Raw genomic sequence first — 25,557 nt, forward strand, 5'->3', positions numbered from 1 at the left:
GACAGGGACATATCTGGAGAAGGGCAGATTAAAACAGGAAAATCACAAGCAGATGAAAAAGAAAAGAATTTTTAAGGATGCATGAAAAGTTTGATTTCATGCCACAAAACTTAGCTGTGAAAGTATGTAATTAATATTGTAGCAGCCACTCAAGAGAAAAACATAGTTTCTATTCTGGCATTCTTGGTGACTGGTTCCAGACCTGCACCATGTAATATCATGTAATAAAAATGAACAGGATAATCATGTATAATTAACCCTAGCACAGTATCTGTGAAAACTTTTTAAACAACAACAGCAAAACCCTGGAGGGGGCAAGATGGCTGATTAGAGTGGGGCAGCATTTCTCCTAGCTTGGCTACCCAGAACTCAAGCAGCAGGAACACTATGTCTTCCCATCTCCCTGAGGCTTAGAGTGAAAAATCCTGAGACTGGAGGGGCAGTCTGACCTAGCTGAACCAGAGACTGTTTGACTCATTCATGAGATCTGAAAAAAAAAACCCTCTTGCCCTGAGTTTATCAGTCTTCTCTGGAGGACTGATCCAGGAGTCATCCTGGTTCTGCAGCATGGCGGAGCCTATGGAAACTGGAAGGCCAGATTTGTGAGTTTTCAGCTAAGTCTACGTCGGCCTTTCTGAGCCTAGCAAACCTGTGGAAAGTCAGACACTGGGAGCATGTTGCCCAGAGGAACACAGGTTAGAGAAGCTCAGGAGAACCAGGCTCTCCCCAGCTCTGTGAGTCCTGTGGCTCATGGAGACTGACAGGGCTGGCTACAGCAGGTGGGAAGGCTAGAAGAGAGGATGTGAGGGATTTTGCTCTCAGCTTGCTCATTCAGCCAGTTTGGTACCCTCCAGGTTCCCAGAGCCTACCTGGGCCAGCACTTGCCCAATCCCAGAACCAGCCTGGTCCCCTGCTCCCTCTGCAGTCCAGCATTCATTAGTCCCAGGGACTTACTAGGATCCTCCCCAGTCCCCAGTCTCCCAATCCCCAGCCCCCACATCAGCCCACCTTTCTGCCAAGTAGACCCGCAGCATAGCTGCCAGCCCATAGGCCTACATGCCATGTGGCTGCTTTGCCACCACACCTGCCAGGTCCAGCACATAGCCTCACTACTGGCCCATAGGATCCAGCACCAGCCCCTGATCCACCTGCCCCATCCTCCATGAAGCCTGAAGCCCAGTCTACCCACACTAATCTCCCAAGAAGGGAAATTCAGAAGTCTTAAACTCCAACCTTTAATATGATGAGCAACACAATAAAAAGGAAGGATGCACGATTCATGGCCCATACTCCCATGTCTAGATTATACCACAAAAAGAAAACCAGGTGGGCACAGACAGTGAACTCAGAACTCACTGACTATTTTGTCCACCATAGATGATACGACTCCTTAATTTCTTAACATTTCACCAAGATTGTTGTTGTTGTATTGTTGCTTATTTGTTGTGATAATAGTTCTGTTTTGATTTTTGTTTTTGGGATTCCATATCGGATGTTTGTTTTATTTGAATGTGTACTAACTGATTCAAGGAATGCTGTACATATTCATATTTGTTTCTCTGTCCTCATTTCTAGCCTTTTTTCTTTTCTTTTCTTTCTTTCTTTTTTTTGTCATTGTAGTTTTTTTGTTTGTTTGTTTGTTGTTTTGTTTGTTTTTTTGGTTTGTTTTTGAAGGTGTTAGTTTTACATGCTCTGTATTTTGAGGGTTAGGGTTTCTGATTCTGTTTTGTATCATCTTTATAACTACTCTATTTCCTCTTGTCGCCCTCTCTCTTTTCTTTATCTTGACTCCCAAATTCCAATCTCGCTCCCCTCTTTTATATTCTATTTTTCCTTCCCCTTTCAAATTAACATTTCCTAAGTAACCACTGCATCTGCCCTATTCACTCTTTGAAATTGCAAACATGTTTCTACCTTCCTGTCTCTTTTTCTTTACACATACTCAATTCTATCCTTCAGACTTCTTAATACAAATTGAGGTATATAACATCTACACCTACCACCAATGTCATAGAAATAATTAATAGAACAAAGTCATAGATAACACCTGTATTGTTTGATTTTAAACCATATATAATACATGATAATATACTGTTTTTAGTGCTGGAAATTGCTGATCCCACTATCCCTACTACAAATCATACCAATTAATACTGAATATCAAAATAATAACTAAGGACCTAGTCTACTGCTATATATTGTTTGCATACGTTATTGCTATCATTGGGCTGCCCTACCCCCAAGCAGTAGAATTTACTAAATAATCAAAATCAGAGCTGAAAGCAATAAAATTGCAGCAAAAAGAAATTAAAAAAACAGACAAAACAAAAAATCAATTATTTGAAAAAACAAATAAAATCAATAAACCCTTAGCCAACCTAATGAAGAAAAGAAAGAAAACTCAAATCACTAAAATTCACCATGAAAAAGGAAATATCATCATAGAGACTAATGAAATACAGACAGTAATAAGAAAATACTTTGAAAATGTATACTCCAATAAAATAGAGAGTCATGACTACGTTGACAAATTTCTAGAGACATGTGACCTACCCCAATTGAAACAGGAAGACATAGAAAATTAAACAAATCAATTTCAAGCAATGAAATTGAAGATGCTAAAAAAAGCCTACCAAGAAAGAAAAGCCCAGGACCAGATGGATTCTCAGGCGAATTCTACCAGATCTTCAAAGAAGAATTTACACCAATCATCTTCAAATTATTCCATAAAATAGAAAAGGAGGGAATCCTTCCAAACTCATTCTATGAAGCTAATATCACCCTGATACCAAAACCAGACAAAGACACATCAAGGAAAGAAAACTTCAGACCAATATCCCTCAAGAATATAGATGCAAAAATGCTTACTAACATACTGGCAAATCACACACAGAAACATATTTAAAAAATAGTGCACCATGATCAACCTTTGAAAATGGAAAGACCTCCCATGTTCTTATATTGTCAAAATGGACATACTATCAAAAGTCATATACAGATTTAATGCAATTCCCATTAAAATTCCAATTTCTATTTCATAGAAATAGAAAACGTAGTCATGAAATTCATTTGGAAAAATAAGAGGCGCAGAATAGCCAAAGCAATCTCCAGTGATAAAAGTAATGTGGGAGGCTTCACAATTCCAGACCTTAAATTATACTACAAAGCTTTAGTAACAAAAATGCCATGGTATTGGCACAAAAGTAGATTCAAAGACCAATGGTACAGAATGGAAGATGCAAAGACATACCCACATAAATATACCAGACATTACCTATGTCTCATACCAGACAAAGGCACCATAAACACACATTGGAGAAAAGATAGCCTCTTCAACAAATAATGCTGGGAAAACTGGAAATCCATATGTAACAAAATAAAATTAGACCCCTATCTCTCACCATACACAAAACTCATTTCAGACCTTGTGCCTACTAAAAGAAAAAGTAGGCCCAACTCTCTATTATCATGTTGGCTCAGGAACAGACCTTCCTCAATAAGACTCCTACTAAAGTGCAAAAAATAAAATCAAGAATCAATAAATGAGATGTCATCAAACTAAAATGCTTCTTCACAGCAAAAGGAACAATCAAGAACCTGAAGTAAGAGCCTACAGAATGGGAGAAAATCGTTACCACCTCTACACCTCAGGTAGAGCATTAATTCCAGAATATACAAAAAAAATCAAAACACTTAATACCTAAAATACAAATAACCAAATAAATAAATGGACAAAGAAACTGAACAAGCACTTCACAGATGAAGAAATATGAATGCTCAAAAAATATATGAAAAAGTGTTCAACTTCTCTAGCAATTAGAGAAATGCAAATTAAAACTACACTGAGATTCCATCTCATTCCAGTCAGAATGGCAATTATCAAGAATACAAGTAACAATAAATGTTGGCAAGGATATGGGGAAAAAGGTACTCTCATACATTATTGGTGGGGCTGCAAATTGGTGTAGCCACTCAGGAAAGCAGTGTGGAGATTCCTTGGAAAACTTGGAATGGATCCACCATTTGATCTAGTTATCTACTCCTGGTCTACATCCAAAGGACTTAAAATCAGCATACTACAGTGACGCAGCCACATCAATGTTTATAACAGCTCAAATCACAATAGCCAAGCTATGGAAACAACTTAGGTGTCCTTCAGTGGATAAATGGATAAAGAAAATGTGGTATATATACAAAATGGAATATTACTCAGCCATAAAGAAAAAAAATATGGCATTTGTTGGTAAATGGATGGAACTTGAGAATATCATGCTAAATAAACCAGTCCCACTGATATGTGCATGCTAACCAATAACAATGGAGGGTAGGGAAGGGGAAGTATACAAGTTCATTGGATTAGACAAAGGGGAATGAACTGAAAGGAGGGGGTATGGGAATAGGAAAGACAGTAGAATGAATTGTACATAACTTTCCTATGCACATACATGAATGCACAACCAGTATAACTCTACATCATATTCAACCATAAAAACGGGGTCAAAATTGTAATGGATTGCAATCCATGTATTTAGAATATGTCAAAATATACATACTGTCATGTAATTTCTTGTAAAAACAAGAAATAAAAAAAATACTATTTTCATCTATACGCAATTTGGGAAGAATTACAGGCAAGTAGTTTAAGCACAGGACCCACTGAAATGGGAACAACCTACACTGGATCTTCCTGTTACTGCCTTCTTGGCATAAGACTATAGATGTAATACACACCACATTAAATCTGAAGAAATTTAGAAGATGCATAAACACTTGTCTTGGTGAGTGACAAAGTTGGTTGAATGGGTCATAGGGCCAGGGAGTAGGAAAGGAGATCCCAGGAAACTATGCTCTCCCCATTAGCCCGACTTGGTGAGAGAGTAATCCCTCTGTATAGGGAGGTTGGTGAAATGGTAGCTTAAGAATGAAAAGACAAAACAAATTCTCTGACCCCACTGAGGATAGAGAAAAATGCACGTGGCAAACACAGCCAGGGCCCAAGAAATATCCCCCAGTGCTTACTGCTTTTAGGGAAACCCTGAGTCCCCATTGCTCTGGTTTTCGGGAAGAAAGATGTTTTTCTGAAAAATGTCTACAACCTGACTTACACCCTTAATTCCTTCCTGGAAAGAAGTAAGTAACATGTTGGTAAACTGCAGTAATTTAAGCATGTGCTACTCAGCTTCTTTCTCTTTGGGATCTGCCTACCCACAGAATCATGTATCCCTCCTAAACTCGGACACTTTCTAATGTTCAACACTGCCTTAGCACTAAAGACATACCAAATTCCATGTCAAAAAATGTATTTAAAATCAGTGATTTTTAAACTAAAGATCTACAATTGCTAGGCTGATGGGTCAACTGTAAAACTGGTTCACTTGAAATCCTATCTCAAGGGTAAGATGTTTGATTAAGTCTAATTTTGCTTTTTTAGTTAATAACAGCCATCCAATTAATTTTTAATTCAGATATATGAATATATTAGAATATTTAAATATTTAATAATAAGCATCATTCAAAATATCACTTATTCAAAATCAATACATTAAAAAAATCAAACATCAAAAAATAGTTAAAATAAATCATCTGATCCCTTGTCTATATAGGATAGTTTTATTCAAGGCATAAAAGAGAATTTTATTATTCTATATCTGTAAATCTTTATGAGTTTAGGGGGAAGTTTCTTAGTTGTTTTGTTTTTGGTGGTGCTGGGGATTGAACCCAGGGCTTTGTGCATGCTAGGTAAGCACTCTACCAACTGAACTATATTCCCATCCTTCAGTCCTCTATTTTTAAAGGCACACAAATGTATATAATTACAAGACTGAGGATCAAATACCCTTAAATTTTGCATAATGTGAATAAACAAGTGGTTTAGACATAAGTTTTAAATAATTATTTTTATAAGTTTTTTTGATCTATTTGTGATGTAATATTTTTATTTAAGGAATCTATAGTTTTACTTGTAGCATAAAATAGATTTTATGTGGACTGTCTTTGTTCTATTTTGTAAAATAAGTATATTCTGACAGAGGCAATTATTGAAAAAATTTGGGGTGATAAAAGCTTACCTCTAGCCCCAGTGGAATAGCTGTTTGTACTTCTTTTGTCCAAAAGGTTTGGGATACACAGAGAACAGTCTGTCCAGGCCATTCTCTTACCCAGTTAATTCGTTCATTTTTTGTATAGGCCAAAATCGCATCTAGAATTACCTAATTAAAAACAAAATGCTAAAAATGAACCATTCTGAAGAAGCTATAAAATGAAGAGTTAAACTCCTAAAATAGACTAACTAAAACTGCTCAACTTTTTACAACATTCTTAACTAATTATGGAAGATTCACATAAAGTATCAAAACTCAGCTATCTAAACTCAATTTGATTCACATACTTGTTAGCAAAGCAAATATATAACATTTACTTTTGCTGATTCATTGTCAATTTGTAGGAACCACAGTAAATCAGGTAATCATGTGACAAGTTTTAGCCAAAGACATTATATCAGTTTGGAGAAGCATGAGTAACTTTATTACAAAATACAAATTCAAAAAAATTCCAAAATGAGATCGATCAAATTTAAGGCTAATGATTTTCTTTTGGTTTCATCAGATTTTCACTCAGCCACGTGCATATGTGAAGAACCACAGTGTTCTAAAGTGTCCTATGTTCCAGACCTCCCTCCCTCCCAATCCTGTATATTGTGACTCCCAAGGTAATGATGACAGGAACAGATGTGTGAATTCTGTCATGGAGAGTTGAGAGCTGTAAAGCTAAGAAGTCTAATTTATGTACTTTGCTGCGTATGTTCCCTGGACTGGTATGTCTACTTTTTGTACCAGCCATTAGTGGGGAAACAGTCCAGTCTATCAAATGTACCAACCAAAAGTAGTAACGTTCTTTGACAGGTGTATGAATTTCAAGAAAACTGTCAAAATTAGATGTTTTAGAGAAACATATACAAATGGTTCAAACTTTTGGGATTTCTAGTCTATCTGGGAGATTTATAAAACCAAACAAAGATAAAGGACAGAGTGATGGTGATCGATAACAACAACAAAAAAATTTCTAAAACCCAGAAGTCAGAAAGGGCAGGTAAAAATGGACAGCTAACTGAAGGATGGAAGAAATAAAAGAATAGAAAGGCAGAGCCGAGAAATGCCAGGATGGAGTAAATATGTAAAGGACACTGTGGGGAGAACAAGAAGAAGACATTAAAATCTGAATCACAAAAAGGATTATATGTAGTTAGATGATGAGAAAAATTATTATATAAAATTCCAAAGTAGCTTATTATTGTATCTATGAATACTGTGTTCATAGTATGTACTTATATATGCAATCACATCGCAAGCATGCAAATACATATAGTACAACAGAATAACACACATATCTCCTATTTATAGTATTTTATGTTGCATTTACTTGATTATTTTACCAACAAAAACTTGCACATGAGTGTTTTGTGCAGATATGTATTTCCTATACAATTTCTTGCTACCACATCTTAATGCTCTAAGGTGGCAGCCAAAATATTTTCTCTAAGCACTTTGACAAACAAACTTAAAAGAACAGTACAAATAGTAACAGGCATGTCTACAAAAATGAGTTATAACTGTATATGACATCAATTAAGAAACCATATAACTCAATTTAATGCTGCCAAATTCATCTGCATTGCTAATGGCTACATAAATAGTCATGCTATTTCTCAATACTTATCAAGGTCTATGGAAATTTATTCTTCTTTGGCCCAGTGGTCCTACACATGAGAAGTTATCATAAAAAATAGCTAGTTCAATCAAACAAACCAGCTATATTTATAAATACATTCATTTTAATGTTATTCATAACAGGGAGAAAAAGGGAAAATGGCAAAAGATTTTAAATTTACTGAAAAATATTATTAGGGGACATATTAAAGCTATATTTAGGATAAGAAAGAAACCTTAAGATACTTGGGTGACATTAAATGCCTAGATTCTAATAAATTTCTCCAATAATATGAAAGAATATAAAAAAATTAAAAATTAATTAATTATGCTCCCTTCCCTCCCTGTCTTAATCATGATTTTTATTCTTTTTTTTTAGAGAGAGAGAGAGAGAGAATTTTTAATATTTCTTTTTTTTTTTTTTTTTTAGTTTTCAGCGGACACAACATCTTTGTTTGTATGTGGTGCTGAGGATCGAACTCGGGCCGCACGCATGCCAGGCGAGCCCGCTACCATTTGAGCCACATCCCCAGGCCGATTTTTATTCTTTATGAAAAACTTAACTTGAATACTAAGCCTATATCATAGAAAAAAATTTAAGTGCTCAATCTATTTGTGAGAATGCCTTGAAATTCTCTACTAACATAAAAAATAATTGAACTAACTGTGATTTATGAAATGTGGAAGGCATGAAGTCGGCATTACTTGAATGATATATTATGATTTTCTGATGTTGTAGTATCTATTTTACATAGAGAACAATAAGATTCATATCTATCAAGGAGATTGATGTGAACATATAGAGATGTGCTTCCAAGGCAAGACTAAAATAGTTCATGTAAACAAAAGTGTGTCTAATTGATGATGAAAGCATTATCATGTGGCTATAAGAAATAAGACAATACATTATTAAATTCTTGGGTAATATGTATGGTATTTTGTTCTATTTCAAGTGAGTCACTACAAAATAACTACTTTAGAATTTAAGCATCTATTACACTTAAAATGGTAATTCTATTTAAATAACAACACATATGTCAATGATAAATTTGTAATAATATTAACACTTTATAACTTTTTTCTAAAAGCAATAATAAGTATAACCAGTTATTACCTTGTGGATGGATTTAATCATAATTCTTTCTAACTCAACCAACCATTTCTCCACTTGACCTCTGGCTTTGGCAGTTGAAATGATATCTGTAAGTTCTACAACTTCTCCTTCACTACTCTTCATATGAGTAATATCTAAAGTTTCTGTAAATTCTACCCTTGCAATTCCTTCAAAACATTTCTTCAAGTGAGGTTGCACCCTTTCAAAGAAAAACATTAAAGAATTAATCAAATTAAAGCAATCCCTAACATTTTAAAATTAATAAATGTGTACTCAGTGTTAGGCCTATGGAGATGAAATACTGAGCAGAAAAAGAAAACAAAAACAAAATAAAGAAAAACAAAATAAAGCAAAATAACAAGACAAAATATCTGCTTAAATGGGTTATACAATCCAGTTAAGGGGTTAGTACTAATTGAATAACCACAAAAATATCTGTGAAAGTTACAATTATAATAAGATCTATAAAGGAGATATCCTTAAGTCTTTGCTTTTAATATAATGAATTGAAAGATGCCAAAAGTAATAAAACAACCAAACGAATTTTAACTCACAGCTAAGTACACTAAGCTGAAGAATCTTCAAGTGCACAAAAGTAGTCATTTCAAGTGGAGTCTTTAGAAACTGCTTTAAAATTATGGACTAAGTTTAGTACTTTACAGCTTATTAAATTAACTGCCTAGGCATACTCAACTGTTAGTCTATTCAGTATACTATAGATGGGACTGACTACACCCCTCATTTTGGTGATAACCAGTTGCATTCATCTTTCAAATAGGCAAAAAGAAGCAGAGTATAAAATTCAAATGGAACCTAAATTTGTCTTTTTTTTTATCTGGACTATGTGACGCCTTCTTTGAAGGCCCAAGATATAAAATAAACAAATTTGCTTAACAAATATATATATTCACTCCCTTCTTTATATCAGATGCTCTTCTAAGGATTGAGGAATCAACAGTGGGGAAAAATAGCCAAAACTTTCTATAATCATAGAGTTTATATTATGTTAGAGGAAGACAATTAGTACGCAAATAAGTAAATTACAGAGTATACCAGGTGACAACAAGTAGGCAGAAGGAAAAATAAGGAAGCGAAAGGAAGTCCAGGAAGTGCTGGAGGCATGACATTTTAAATAGCATAGTTTTGCCTGAGTTTGAGTAGGTTTCTACACCACCTCTAGGATGTAAGGAATAAGTCCGTGCACATTTGTGTAAGGAGCATCGTAGGCAAAGGGAACATGTATGCTGAATGAGGACACTGCCAGTCATGGCAAGGCTACTAACTTTTACTTTAATTGTGAGGAAGAAGAGGAATGTGTCCTGAAAAAATTCTGTTAGAAATTATCTGATCAAATATGAAATCCATTCTAAGGTTCAGCATTGGGGGGAAAATATCATTGAATGATATTACTAGTTTTTAATAGTTATTCAAAGTTGTTTGCTGATAATATCTAGAATATTCTTGAAGAAAAATTATCATATAAGCATGATTGTATATAATTGTTTATATACACATATAAACTTAGACATGTATGATAATACATGTAAGTTACTTACCTAGTGGGATCTTTAGTCTCCGATAGTATCTCAAGAAGTTCATCATTCGACAAGAAAAAGAATCTGGGGAAGAAGAGACGTTTCTTTTCCAAATATTCATTAAGTCCTTTAAGAATGAGTTCCAAAAGTTCATTAGATTTTAACAGTCTTTCCAGCATTCTCTCAATAGTTACCACTGACAGAACACGTTTATCCTAAAAATAAGAGAAAACCCTCAACTTGAAAATATTAGATAACTAATTTTATTTACTTTCATATTATATTTAGATTACATATTTTTATTCAAATGAAGATTATGTAAATTTTAATATGAATATTTACTTTTTAAATCAGTCTTGCATTCTAGGTCTAACAAGCCTCTTTAGTCATCTAAAAAGTCATGTTGACTTGATCCTCAGACATAATGTTCACTATTTCTTATTCTGAGTTGGAAACTATAGGTAAGAGAGAAGAAGACACAGAGAGAGATGCAGAGAAAAAAAGACAATATACTATCTGAACTTGCAAGAAGGATGGGGGGTGGTAAAGAATAGGATGAGACATGTTCTTTTGTCTTTTATACTTTGAGAAAATGTACCCTAAATAGTAAGTCATCATTATAATGAAAGTTTTGAATATTATTGCTATCAGCAAAATAATCCAAATTCCTGTTTTTAAAAACTATAGGTAATAAATAAGTATTGTGGGTAGTGGAGAAGTTTTCTACAAACTTTTATAAACCACCACCCTTGGAAGCAACTGTGCTTGCTTGAGGACTTAAGTTCAAGGTGTGTTCTTCCTGAGCTCCCAAGAGACTAAAACTGGCCTACCTTGAAAGCATGGACATGAAAGTGTCACTCTGAGCTATCTCCTTCAAAGTGATTCAAACAGAATCAAGTATTTTAAAAAGAGGGTTTTTTTTTTTTTTTTGTACTTCATGATTCAAAATAAGAATTATAACCAAAAGTTAATCTTAAGAACTCTATTTTTAAAAAAGAATTTATTGACTTCTCGGAATATCCATACATTAACCACTGGGTTCATGAAAATCTTCAGAAATATATATTAAAATACAATCTAGATATAGTTGAAATAAAACTCTTTTTTCCTTAGCACATGATTGATGTCATCCAGGTCTATAATTGGTTTTATAATTCCTAGCTCAGTGTTCATGGAAAAATTCTTTACTAAGAAAGCTTTAAATACAAGAGATTTCAATTATCAGGCCAAATAAAAATTCCATCAGAATACACTAGACATTTATTACCATCACAGGGTATTTGAGAAAATTTATATGAAATTGAAAAATAAAAGAACACCATTTAAAAAGAAACATTGAATTTTAAGATTAACTATTTAAACTTATTTTGGGTGTTCAGTCACAATGGAAAGATCAACCAAAAATGTCAGCTATAAACTCTTTCCTATAAAAATTTATTCTATTTCAAGAGTCTCTAAAATACATTTTTGTTAAGGTACTTTGTGACTGAAAAAATATACTTCTCTGCTTTATTTTGAACTTTAACAATGTAACTTGAAAAGAATGTAAGCAAAGGACAAAACAATTATCGTTATTCATTTTCTTAATAAAACAAGAACATACTACGATCAAATCAACTTATCTTTAAAGCATTTTATTTCCTAACAGTTTTGTGTTTCAAATGAATATTAGGTACACACACACACACACATACATACACACACACACACACACACACACACACACACCAGGACAAAGACTCAGGCCATAGTTTAAAATGTACAATTCAGCCAATACATAATAGAGTAGTAGTCCTATATTCCTAAATCCAAAAATCAAAATGGTGTTCTTCAAGCGCCACCTTCTGGAAAAGTATTTTGTGTGTGTGTGTGTGTGTGTGTGTGTGTGTGTGTGTTTTAAAAGCAGAATTGCTGATCAAAGGGGAAAAACTCCTTTCAGAGAGATAAATAATATTTGTTTTTCTCTTGTCCAAATAATTGTCTAAATAATTTCTTGTAATGTTGCTGTAATATTTAAAAGCTTGAAATTTAGTTTTTAAATAACAAGTCACATTCCTTTCTCAAAATAATATAATTACCAAACAACAAACAAGCAAGCCAAAAAATCCTGGAAAAACTAAGCATTCAGTTAAAAATTTTTTACTACAGGTTGAATATTCCTTATCTGAAATACTTGGGACCAGTTTTTCAGATTTCAGAGGTGGGTTTTTTTCTTTTAATTTGGATAAATTTTACCTGTTCAGCATCCTTAATCTGAAAATTCAAAATCCAAAATAAAAGTTTTGCATTTTGGAACATTTCAGGTTTTGTATTAGGGCTCAGTCTGTACTAAACCCAAGGTCAAACCAATCAGATTAGCTCAATGACTGAAACAAAAATGCCACTTCTAAATGAACATAGGCAATAATCTGTGTACTTCTGTATATGGACTTCAGAAAAAATATGAAGAAGTAATCACCTCATGACTGAAATATAAACACTTTCACCCTCTCCCAGTGAGAACAGGAATATACCAAGGACTGCTGCAGATAAAGGAAAGGCCCTAAAGTGGGACAGAACTTGTTTCTATCCCACATTCTGCTTCTTAGTACCTGTGTGACCTCAGATCATGGCTTGATCTCTTTTCTTAGCTATAAAAGGGGGAGAAGAGCTCTCAAAGGTAGCATGAGAACCAAATTAGCAACATACTTGAAGTGACTAATATTGTGCACATACACTTAAAATTTCCCCTTCACTCCCCCTCCCCTTCCATACCTGGATGAGAGGGGGGAGTAAAAAGAGGGGGCAGGCACTGACTCCAGGGAAAAGGGACAAATGAGACACTTAAATTGCTTCATCCATTTCAATGGAATTAAAATTAACATTTGATAATCTGCAATCCTTCAAGAAAGATATTTATCATAGTAAAATAAAACTGACTTTGAATCCCTTTGAAGTATCACCATAAAATCCTAGTACAGAATAAGCATTCTGTGAATATATGTTGAATAACTGAGGAATGTAGGCAGGTGAAGCCTGTAGCCATACAGAGGAGCTCAAGAAACTTCCACCCACTACGTGGTACCAGGCTGGTACTGATTGCCTATGTTCTCAATATGTAATAATAAGGTGTGAAAACAGGAAACTACTAGAAACTTGGAACTTGGTGTGACTTCCTTGACACTTTATGTCTCCTGGAGGGAAAGAAATGAATTATTACCCGTCATACATTCTGATTAAAGAAATAATTTTATAACTTTCACGTGTCTTCTTTTGCTTCATAAGCATCACCAATTTCATCAGCTTAAATAATGATCTATAGGTTGATTTGATATTTCCTAGCCAAAGGACTATGCTAACATAGGCCTGATACTTTAATTTGGGTATACAGAAAGAGTTTTCTAACTACTGCTACCAGAAAGCTTCCACAGAAAACACAGTTGTATATACTACACAGAATTAAGCTCAAGCTTGATTGGTCAACTTTTGGAATCATAACCTCCCTCATCAGAAATTCCTGGACAACAGACAACTGCTAAGAACCTCATTCACTAAGAATGAAAATGTGGGTCAAGCAGAGCCTTAAGATCCCCTGCAACTTTGATTCTTTGACTTAATCAGGAGAAGAAATTATTTCATTTCAGACTCAGAATATATTTCAGGGTTAATCCAGATCTCAGGGTCCTAAATATGAATTTTCACAGAAGGACTTTCAGAATAAATTCAGAATTGATTCAAGAATTAACCTCAGTTGTTCATTTACTCATTCAACAAATACTTGCTGGGGGTCTGGCTATGTTCAGTCATTATTTTCAGTGCTTAGGTGATAACAGTAAACAAAACAAAGACCCCAGCCTCCACAGGGGAGTTGGACAACAAGTAACAAACATACTGATTTGAGTAGTCAGGATAGAAGATCAAAACAGCTGCAACATTCCCTTAAGCCAAAGCTAAATCCAGAGCAAGGCCCTCACTCTCTTCAAGAATTCTGTGAAGACAGAGAGCTGAGGAAGCTGCAGAAGAACAGTTTGAAGTTAGCAGAGGAGGGTACATAAATTATACATAGGTTTAGCTCATTTTATTGTATTTCATTTCATTATGCTGCACAGATACTAAGTTTCTTACAAATTGAAGGTCCATGGAAAGCTTGTGTAGAGCAAGTTTATTGGTATAATTTCTTCCCCAACATCTTGTGCTCATTTCTCATCTCTATGTCACATTGTGGTAATTCTCACAATATTTCAAACCTTTTCATTATTATTATATCTGTTATGGTAATCTGAGATCAATGATCTTTTATACTTACTATTATAATTGTCTGGGGGTAGCACGACCTTACCCATGTAAAATGGCAAACTTAATGAGTGTAGTATGTGTTCTGGCTGCTCCATCAATGGACCAGCCCCCCATCTCTCTCCTTTTTCTCAGGCCTCTCTATTCCCTGAGACAACAGTATTGGAATTAAGACACTCAATAACACTACAGTGGTCTCTAACTGTTCAAGTGAAAGAGTGACATATCTTTTACTTAAAAATCTATAAGTCATTAGCTTAGAGAAGGCCCACTGAAAGTCAAGATAAGGTAAAAGGTACGCTTCTCATGCCAAACCATTGGCCAAGAAGTAAATGGAAAGAACAGTTCCTGCAGGAAGTTATATGAATATAAAAAAGTGAAGCAGCTCTAAACTGATGTGGAGAAAGTTTGAGTAGTCAGGATAGAAGCTTTGGTATTTGTACACAATGGAACATTACTCAGCATTAAAAAAGAATAAATCATGGCATTTGCAGGTAAATGGATGGAGCTGGAGAATATAATGCCAAGTAAGCCAATCCCAGAAGACCAAAGCCTGAATGTTTTCTTTGATATGAGGATGCTGACTCATAGGCAATGGGGCCAGGGAAGCATGGGAGGAATGGAAGAACTCTAGATAGGGCAAAGGGGAGGAAGGGGAAGGAAGGGGGCAAAAGGGTAGGAATGATGGTGGAATAAGTTAGACAGCAATACCCTAAGTACATGTATGAAGACATGAGTGGTGTGAAAATACTTTGTGTATAATAGGTGACTTGAAAATTGTGCTCTATATGTGTAATATGTAATGAACTGCATTCTGCCATCACGTATAACAAATTAGAATAAATAAATAATTTAATAAAAAAAGAAGATCAAAAAATCTGCAAGATTCCCTTAAGCCAAAGCTAAATGCAGAGCAAGGCCCTTACTCTCTTCAATTCTACAAATACAGAGAGCTGAGGAAGCTTCTGAAGAAAAGTTTCAAGCTAGCAGAGGTTGGAACATGAGGTTTAAGAAGACAATCTCTCTTCAAAACATAAAAATGAAAGGTGAAGCAGCAAGTGCTGATATAGAAGCTGCAGCAAGTTATCCAGAAGATCTGGCTAAGATAACTGACAAGGGTGGTTACACTAAAAACCAGATTCTCAATTTAGATAAAATAGTCTTCTATGAAAGAAGATGCCATCTAGGACTTTCATAGCTAGAGAGGAAAAGTCAGTTCCTAACTTCAAAGTTTCAAAGGACTGATTCTGTTAGAGGACAATGCAACAGGTGACTATGAGATAAAGCCAAGACACATTCATCATTCCAAAAGTTCTTGGGCCATTGATAATTATATTAAATTTCTGCCTGTGCTCTATAAATATAAATAAAAAACAACATCAGGATAACACACGTCTACATACAACATGAATTACTCAATATTTTAAGCACACTGTTGAGAACTACTGCTCAAAAAAACATGCCTTTCAAATATTACAGTTCTTTGAGACCACCTACACCAGCCTGCGCAGGACTTTGGCTCACAGTAGGCCCTGGTCCACCGATCTTCCTATGGGACAAACACTGGCCAGAGCCAAGCCTCTGGCACAGGACCGCCCCTTCGGTCCAGCAGACTACCATGGGAGTCGGCCAGGCCCAGATCTGTCCATGCTGACTTGTGCAGGACCCAGTTCCAGGGTAAGTCAGAGTTCACCCCACCCCAACCTGGGAGCCTAAGCCTAACCCACTTCCATCTTGGGACACTGTAGTCATTGCCATAGCCTTCCCTACATAGTAGCCCCTAACTTTTGGACAACAAACAGGGCCTACAAGCAGCTGCATCTCAGAGCAGGTATCCCAAAAGGGAGTGTGAGGCCCATTCTTGCAGTCCCTTCTCTGTAAGACATTGCTTCCATCTCAGGGCACCTTACCTTACCTTGAGTTACCTCTGCTATTGCAGACCTAAATGAGCAAACACAGGCAAAAATTGATAATTCCAACAATGAGATAAGAGAGCAAATACAGGTAGCAAAAGATTACTTCAAGAGAGATATAGACTCTGAAAAAAAAAGTCAGAAATACTTGAAATGAAGGATACACTAAATCCAATAAAAAACTCAATAGAAAGCATAACCAACAGACTAGATCACTTAAAAGAAAGAATGTCAGATAATGAAGACAAAGTATGCAATCTGCGAAATAAAGTTGATCAAACAGTGAAGATAGTAAGAAACCATGAACAGAACATCCAAGAATTATGGGACAACATCAAAAGACCAAATCTAAGAGTAATTGGGATAGAGGAAGGCACAGAGTTTCAAACCAAAGGAATGCACAATTTCTTCAATGAGATAATATCAGAAAATTTCCAAGCATGAAAAACGAATTGGAAAACCAAATACAAGAGGGTTACAGGACACCAAATATGCAAAATTACAACAGATCTACACTAAGGCACATTATAATGAAAATGCCTAGCATACAGAATAAGGATAGAATCTTAAAAGCCACAAGAGAGAGGAATCAGATCACATATAGGGGAAGACCAACTCATATCTCAGCAGATTTTTCAACCCAGACCCTCAAAGCCAGGAGATCATGGAACAGCATATACCAAGCTCTGAAAGAAAATGGATGCCAAACAAGAATCTTATATCCAGCAAAACTAAGCTTTAGATTTTATGATGAAACAAAAACCTTCCATGATAAACAAAAGTTAAAAGAATTTACAACTAGAAAGTCTGCATTACAGAACATACTTAGTAAAATAGTCCAAGAAGAGGAAATGAAAAACAATGATGAAAATCAGCAGAGAGAGGCATTACGCTAAAGGAAAATCTAATCAGTGAGAAACCAAGTCATGTTAAATTCTAAAAATAAACAAAAATGGCTGGGAATACAAATCATGTCTCAATAATAACCTTGAGTGTTAATGGCCTAAATTCACCAATCAAAAGACACAGACTAGAGATTGGATCAAAAAAAATCCAACAATATGCTGCCTCCAAGAACTCATCTTATAGGAAAAGACATTCACAAACTGAAGGTGAAAGGTTGGGAAAATAATACCACTCACATGGGCTGTGGAAGCAAGCAGGGCATCCTCAGATCAAATAAAGTAGACTTCAAACTATGTTAATGAAAAAGGATAAAGAAGGACACTACATACTGCTCAAGGGAACCACACACCAATAAAACTTAATAATTATAAATATATATGCCCCAAACAATAGAGCATCTATAGTCATCAAACAAACTCTTCTCAAGATCAACAGTCAAATAGACCACAACACAATAATTTGGGTGACTTTAACACACCTCTTTCATCACTAGATATCTTTCAAACAAAAGCTGAACAAAGAAACTATAGAACTCAATAATACAATCAATAACTTGGATTTAACTGACATATCGAGAATATTTCATCTTTCAATGAGAGAACACACTTTATTCTCAGCAGAACTTGGATCCTTCTCTAAATAGATTATATACTATTCCACAAAGCAACTATTAGCAAATACAAAAAGGTAGAGATACTGCCCTGCATTCTATCAGATCATAATAGAATGAAATTAGAAATCAATGATAAAATAAGAAATGAAAGCCACTCCAACACTTGGAGACTAAATAATATGCTACTGAATGAACAATGGGTTGCAGAAGACATTAATGAGGAGATTAAAAAGTTTTAGAGGTGAATGAGAAAATAGATACAACATATCAAAATCTCTGGGACACTATGGAAGGAGTTCTAAGAGAAAAGTTCATTGCATGGAATTCATTCCTTCAAAGAATAAAAAATCAACAAATAAATGGCTTAACATTACATCTCAAAGCCCTAGAAAAAGAAGAACAATCAACAGCAAAAGAAGTAGAAAACAGAAAATAATTAAAATTGGAGCTGAAATCAATGAAATTGAAACAAAAGAAACAATTGAAAAAATTGATAGAACAAAAAGTTGGTTATTTGAAAAAATAAATAAAATTGACAGACCCTTAGCTATGCTAATGAAGAGAAGGAGAGAGAAAACTCACATCGTTAATGTACATGATGAGAAAAGGAAATAGCACAACAGACACTACAGAAATACAGAAGATAAATAGAAATTATTTTGAAATCTTGTACTCTAATAAAATAGAAAATATCAAAGGCATTGACAAATTTCTAGAGTCATATAATTTGTCCAAATTGAATCAGGATGATATACACAATTTAAACAGAACAATTTCAAGTGATGAACTAGAAAACACCATCAAAAGTCTACTCACCAAGAAAAACCCAGGACCTGATGGATACACACCTGAGTTCTACAAGACTTTTAAAGAAGAACTAATACCAATACCCTTCAATTTATTTCAGGAAATAGTAACAGAGGGAGCACTTCCAAACTCATCTATGAGGCCAATATCACCCTGATTCCAAAACCAGGCAAAGACACATCAAAAAAAAAAAAAAAAGAAAACTTCAGATCAATATCTCTAATGAACATAGATGCAAAAATTCTCAATAAAATTCTGGCAAATCGAATACAAAAAGATCATACACTACAATCAAGTAGGATTCATCCCAGGGATGCAAGATTGGTTCAACATACGGAAATTAATAAATGCAATTCATCACATCAATAGACTTAAAGATAAGAACCATATAATCATCCAATAGACACAGAAAAAACCTTTTGACAAAATACAGCACCCCTTCATGTTCAAAACACTAGAAACATTAGGGATAACAAGAACATATCTCAACATCATAAAGGCTATCTATGCTAAACCCCAGCCCAACATCATTCTACATGGAGAAAAATTGAATGCATTCCCTCTAAAAACTGGAACAAGACAGGGATGCCCTCTTTCACCACTTCTATTTAACATAATTCTTGAAACACTGGACAGAGCAATTAGACAATAGAAATTAAAGGGATACACATAGGAAAAGAAGAACTCAAATTGGCACTATTTGCTGATGATATGATTCTATACCTAGAAGACCCTAAAAGTTCCACCAGAAAACTTCTAGAACTAGTAAATGAATTCAGGAAAGTAGCAGGGTATAAAATCAACACCCATAAATCAAAGGCATTCCTGTATATCAGAGATAAATCCTCAGAAATGGAAAGGAGGAAAACTATCCCATTTACAACAGCCTCGAAAAAAAATAAAATAAAATACTTGAGAATCAACGTAACAAAAGAGGTGAAAATTCTATATAATGAAAATTACAGAACCCTAAAGAAAGAAGTCAAAGAAAATCTTAAAAGATGGAAAGATTTACCTTGCTCTTGGATAGGCAGAATTAATATTATCAAAATGACCACACTTCCAAAAGCACTATACAGATTGAATGCAATTCTGATCAAAATCTCAATGACATTCCTCATATAAATAGAAAAATCAGTCATGAAATTCATCTGGAAAAATAAGAGACCCAGAATAGCTAAAGCAATCCTTAGCAGGAAGAGTGAAGCAGGTGGCATCACTATACCAGACCTTAAACTATACTACAGAACAATAGTAATAAAAACAACATGGTATTGGCACCAAAACAGATTGGTAGACTAATTACCCCATAGAGGACACAGAGACTAACCCGCAAAATTACAATTATCTTACATTAGACAAAGGTGCATTGGAGAAAAGATAGCCTCTTCAACAAATGGTGCTGGGAAAACTGGAAATCCATATGCAACAAAATAAAATTAAACCCCTATCTCTCACCATGCACACAACTCAACTTAAAATGGATCAAGAACTTAGGAATAAAATCAGAGACACTGCACCTATTAGAAGAAAAAGTAGGCCCTAATCTCTATCTTGTAGGATTAGGCTTCAATCTCCTTAATAAGACTCCTGTGGTGCAAGAATTAAAATCCAGAATAAATAAATGGGATGGACTCAAACTAAAAAGTTTATTCTCAGCAAAAGGAACAATCTGTGAGGTGAATAGAGAGCCTACGTCTTGGGAGCAAATTTTTAACCCTCACAGATTAGATAGAGCACTAATATCTAGGGTATATAAAGAACTCAAAAAGCTAAACACCAAAAAAAAAAAATAACCCAAACAACAAATGGGTCAAGAACCTGAACAGATACTTCTCAGAGATGATATTCAATGAATCAACAAATACATGAAAAAATGTTCATCATCGCTATCAATTAGAGAAATGCAAATCAAAACCACTCTAACATTTCATCTCACTCCAGTCAGAATGGCAGCTATTAAGCATACTAACAACAATAAGTGTTGGTGAGGATGTGGGGAAAAAGTTATACTCATACACTGGTGGTGAGACTGCAAATTGGTGCAGCCAATATGGAAAGCAGTATGGAGATTTCTTGGAAAATTGGGAATGGAAGCACCATTGACCCAGCTATCCCTCTCCTCAGTCTATACCCAAAGGACTTAAAAACAGAATACTATAGGGACACAGCCACATCAATATTTATAGCATCACAATTCACAATAGCTAAACTGGATAATCAACTTAGATGCCCTTCAGTAGATGAATGGATAAAAAAATGTGGCATATGTACACAATGGAATATTAATCAGCAATAAAAGAGAATAAAATCATGGCATTTTCAGGTAAATGGATGGAGTTAGAGAAGATAATGCTAAGTGAAGTCAGCCAATACCAAATAACCAATTGCAAAATGTTTTCTTTGATATAAGGAGGCTGATTCATAGTGGGAGAGGGCAAGGGAGCATGGGAGGAACAGATGAACTCTAGATAGCGCAGAGGAGTTGGAGGTGAAGGGAACGGGCATGGGGTTAGAAGTGATGGTGGAACATGATGATCATTATTATCCAGAGTACATGTATGAAGACCCGAAATGGTGTGATAGCTAAAGCAATCCTTAGTAGGAAGAGTGAAGCAGGTGGCATCACTATACCAGACCTTAAACTATACTAAGAACAATAGTAACAAAAACAGCATGGTATTGGCACCAAAACAGTTTTTCACATCTTTGTATATAACCAAAGATATGAAAAATTGTGCTCTATATGTGTAATAAAAATTGTAACACATTCTGCTTCATACATGAATTTTAAAAATGTTTAAAAAATAAAATTAGGGTAAGAAGATGGAAAATAAAAATAAATGAATAAAACACAAAAAACTTTGCCTGTGATTGAATTAAAGTGCAATTTATTTTCCAAACTCATAAAATATTATTACTCTTATTATTTCATTGAAGTATTATTTGAATTGTAATAATAAAATATATTATAATAGTAAAAAAAGACAAATATTACTGTTCTTTGACAATGCACCTGGTCACGCAAGAGCTCTAATGGAGATATACAATAAGATTAATGTTGTTTTCCTTTTTGCTAACACATCATGTACTTATGCAGCCCCAGGATTAAGGAGTAATTTTGGCTTTCAAGTGTTAGTATTTAAAAATACATTTTGTAAATCTATATCTGCCATAGAGAGGGATTCTATTGATGGATGTCGGCAAAATAAATTGAAAATTATTAGAAAGGATTCACCATTCCAGATGCCATTAAGAACATTTATGACTTATAAAGACAGATAAAAATATTAACACTAACAGGAGCTTAGAAGAATGACTCCAACACTCCTGGATGACTTTGAGGAGATCAAGACATCAGTAAAGGAAATAACTACAGATATAATGGGAAAAGCAACTTGAATTAGAAGTGGAGCCTGAATGTGTACAGGAACTGCTGCAATCTTATGCAAAACTAACAGATGAGAAATTGCTTCTAATGGGTGAACAAAGAAAGTGGCATTGTGAGATGGACTCAACTCCTGGTGAAGATGCCACAAACACTGTTAAAACAATAACATAGGATTTAGAATATTATATAACTTAGCTGATAAAGCAGCAGTAAGGTTTGAGATATCTGACTCCAATTTCACTGTGGGTAATATGTTATCAAACAACATTTTATTCCATAGAGAAATATTTTGTGAAAGGAAAGGTTAATTGACATGGCACATTTCATTCTTATATTGAGAAACTGCCACAGCCACCCCAAACTTTAGCCACTACCATCCTAATCATCCAGCAACCATCAATATAGACACAAATCCCTCCACCAGCAAAAAGATTATAACTTACTGAAAGGTTCAGATGATGAATAGCACTTTTTAGCAACAAGTAGTTTTTACCTATGTTATGTACATTTCTTTTTAAAAACATGCTACCACTCAGTGAGTTACAGTAGAGTGTGAATATAACTTTCATATGCACTAGGAAATAAAAAAATTATGACTCAATTTATTGCAACGTTTACTTTTTTGCAGTCGTCTGAATGGAGATTAAAATATCTCTGAGTTAGAAGATGGCAGATACTTCAGAAAGGACATGGGGATAAAGAGTGCCCAAAAAAATGGGTCGGTTTTAAATAGGGTGTTCAATGTGAGCCTCTTCAGACAGGTAATACTCAACAAAGATTTCAAGGAAGCAAGGTATTGTTCTGTAGATATTTAGAGACAGAACATCACAGGAAGAGGAGCTGGCAGGTGCAAAGGCCCTAGGGAAGAATGTTCTTGATATGGGTTATTGAAAAAGAAGAAGGAACCAGGGTGGCTGGAATAAAGCATGAAGTGGAAATTTAAAAAAACAGAGAGACTAAAAGTGGATTGCACAGATAAAGAATTTCTCATTTAATGTAAACTTGGCAAAGAAGTCTTTCTCCCCGATGCTAAAATGACTTAATCTAATAAGATAATCAATACTGGAATTCTACCAGCAAAGCAGAAATTAAGAAATGAAATTGTGTGTTTTATTGGATGAATTGTTGAGAACTGTCACTTCCATTTTCATTCCTTAGTTCCTAGACCCATGTACTTTGCCTATGGGATAAACCATATATTTGGAGCTCCTGAGAAATATATTCTCTAGAAGTATACACAAATTCATAAGTCGTTCTCTACCCTCAGGCACAGCAAATGAGACTTCAATGTGAGTCATTTCAGTTTTTAAATGGTCAGTGCTCATAGTAGGACCTGTAAATCACAGGTCTGTCAATTGCATCATTTCCTATATGAGTTCCTAAGTAGAAGCAATGTTGTGTGGAAACTGTGACTAGGAATAAGTCATTCAGTTGGTAAATGAATGAAAGTATTGGCAGAAGCTTGGGGATGGAAAAAGAAAAATCTATCTAGTGCAAATTATTGCTTTCTTCCCTATTGAAAGAGAGCGAATGTATTCAATTCCCTCTAAATGGCTGACTGGTCCCTCCAGGTGTGGCATCAGAAGCACTGTTAATTTCTGCTATTGGCAGCTCCAGCATACAGCAATGTTGGGGATGGGAGGGGGCATCTGTGATTGTAAAACCTTTCCATAATTCCCATTCCTGCTGTCATGTCTTCTTTGTTTTTACCTAGAGTGACCACACATCCCAGTTTGATACAAGGAGTTCTAGTTATGCGTGCTATTCTAAATTAATTATTAATTGCTTTAAGCCTCAAGATTTCTCTAGTTTGTATAATATGTTTGTTACATGATTATCCTATCTTATAACTCACTGCACACACACTGGCATAAGCTGGTTGACATTCACAAAATAAGTCAACTAGTCAACAGGTAACCAAGTGTCCCCTTTTGCAATGGTACCTTATTAAGCATTGGCATTTAGTCTATTCTGTGATCCCTTATATACTTCTTCTCTGTTACTAATTCTCTAATTTTGTTTCTTTTAAGTCCTTGATTTGTACAGCCAAGTTTGCTAATGATCATAATCAATGTAGATACTTTTAGTCGTCTTTCTTTCTAAGCAAGGTTTAAAAGCAAAAAAAAAAAAAAAATTAATAGTCTCATTGAATTTATAACCCACTGAAAAATTCCATTTCTTTAAGGTCACCCAAGAAGGATATAATTTCCCTTTTTGGAAGGTGTACATATATTCTTTATGGATATTTGTAAACTAGTCTCTAATTTCTTAAAATTATATCAAGGATCTTCTATCATTTCAATATCATTGAGATAGGCCATCACAAAGGCCAGGTTTGGTGAGCAAAACAAGTAAAGAGTACCACTCACACTCCTTTACTAGATCATTGAAACCAGGATTTCTGATAGTATACTCACATCAACACATTTGACCACATCTAACTTAGGTTCTTTCCTCTTTAGGTAAGAACCATAATAATGATAATAATGATGTACTATATATTTAAAATTCTAGAAGAAAATATTTTTAAAGTTTTTAATTATAAAAAATGACAGACAGTTTAACTTGATTTAAATATAATACAATGTATACAAGTACAGAAATAGTACATGGTACCAGATGGATATGTATAGATGTACTGGTTTTATGCTTTTATGTACCAGTTAAAATAAATTTAATTAACTTTAAAAAGAAAAATAAAATAGACTACCACATATAGCACCAAAAAAAGCCATATCAGCTGTGATTGTAATTAACTGTATAAAAGTTTGGCTCAAGTAGCATTACTTAAAAAGAGGTAAACCTATTAAAGTAATGTAAGACTATTTCTGAATATTTTCTTGTCAAATCATGTAGTTGGTATCAATAAAATATAATCAGTAGTTAGAATTATAGACATAACTTTCAAAGTTTAATAAATATGTGCATATTTCTATTTCAGGTTAGGAAATTTAATGATAGTACTTCTGTCATACAGTATTCTATTCAATCAAAATATCAATGCAGAGGCCTGCATTCATTTAATGATATAACTATTATTTTTCTATTTTTATCTTAACTTCAGTAACACACAAACCATGCTTCATATACAGAAAGAAATGTCTTCTGAAGTAAATGAAAATCAGACTTTCTTTTTCAATGTTACAGATTGTTTTTAAATTCCTCCTTAACTTAAATGGTTAAGTTCCCCTCCACAGTATTATTTTTATTTCTTCATTGCACTTTGTTTGCATTTATTGGACTATTTAGATCTATTATCTTTGCAGTTCATCATTCTTTTCTAGATCCCTATCAGAGGCA

The 25,557-nt window shown here is 34.5% G+C and overlaps 1 protein-coding gene across 3 annotated transcripts in view; it reads right to left on the reverse strand.

Annotated features, from left to right (window-relative positions):
* The window catches only part of Dnah7 (dynein axonemal heavy chain 7), a 345,957-nt gene that overhangs the window by 210,316 nt on the left and 110,084 nt on the right, over positions 1–25,557 (reverse strand). For all 3 annotated transcript variants that reach the window (XM_046447272.2, XM_046447271.2, XM_058580336.1), the window contains 3 exons: positions 10,377–10,570; positions 8,821–9,019; positions 6,069–6,209 (listed from right to left, as the gene is read on the reverse strand). In XM_046447272.2, coding sequence (XP_046303228.1) covers positions 6,069–6,209; positions 8,821–9,019; positions 10,377–10,570 — 534 coding nt within the window. The remainder of the gene's footprint in view (positions 1–6,068; positions 6,210–8,820; positions 9,020–10,376; positions 10,571–25,557) is intronic.

Source organism: Marmota monax, unplaced genomic scaffold (assembly GCF_021218885.2).
Source record: "Marmota monax isolate L192 unplaced genomic scaffold, Marmota_monax_Labrador192_F-V1.1 WCK01_AAM20220418_F8-fsc00007, whole genome shotgun sequence".
Taxonomy (NCBI): Eukaryota; Metazoa; Chordata; class Mammalia; order Rodentia; family Sciuridae; genus Marmota; species Marmota monax.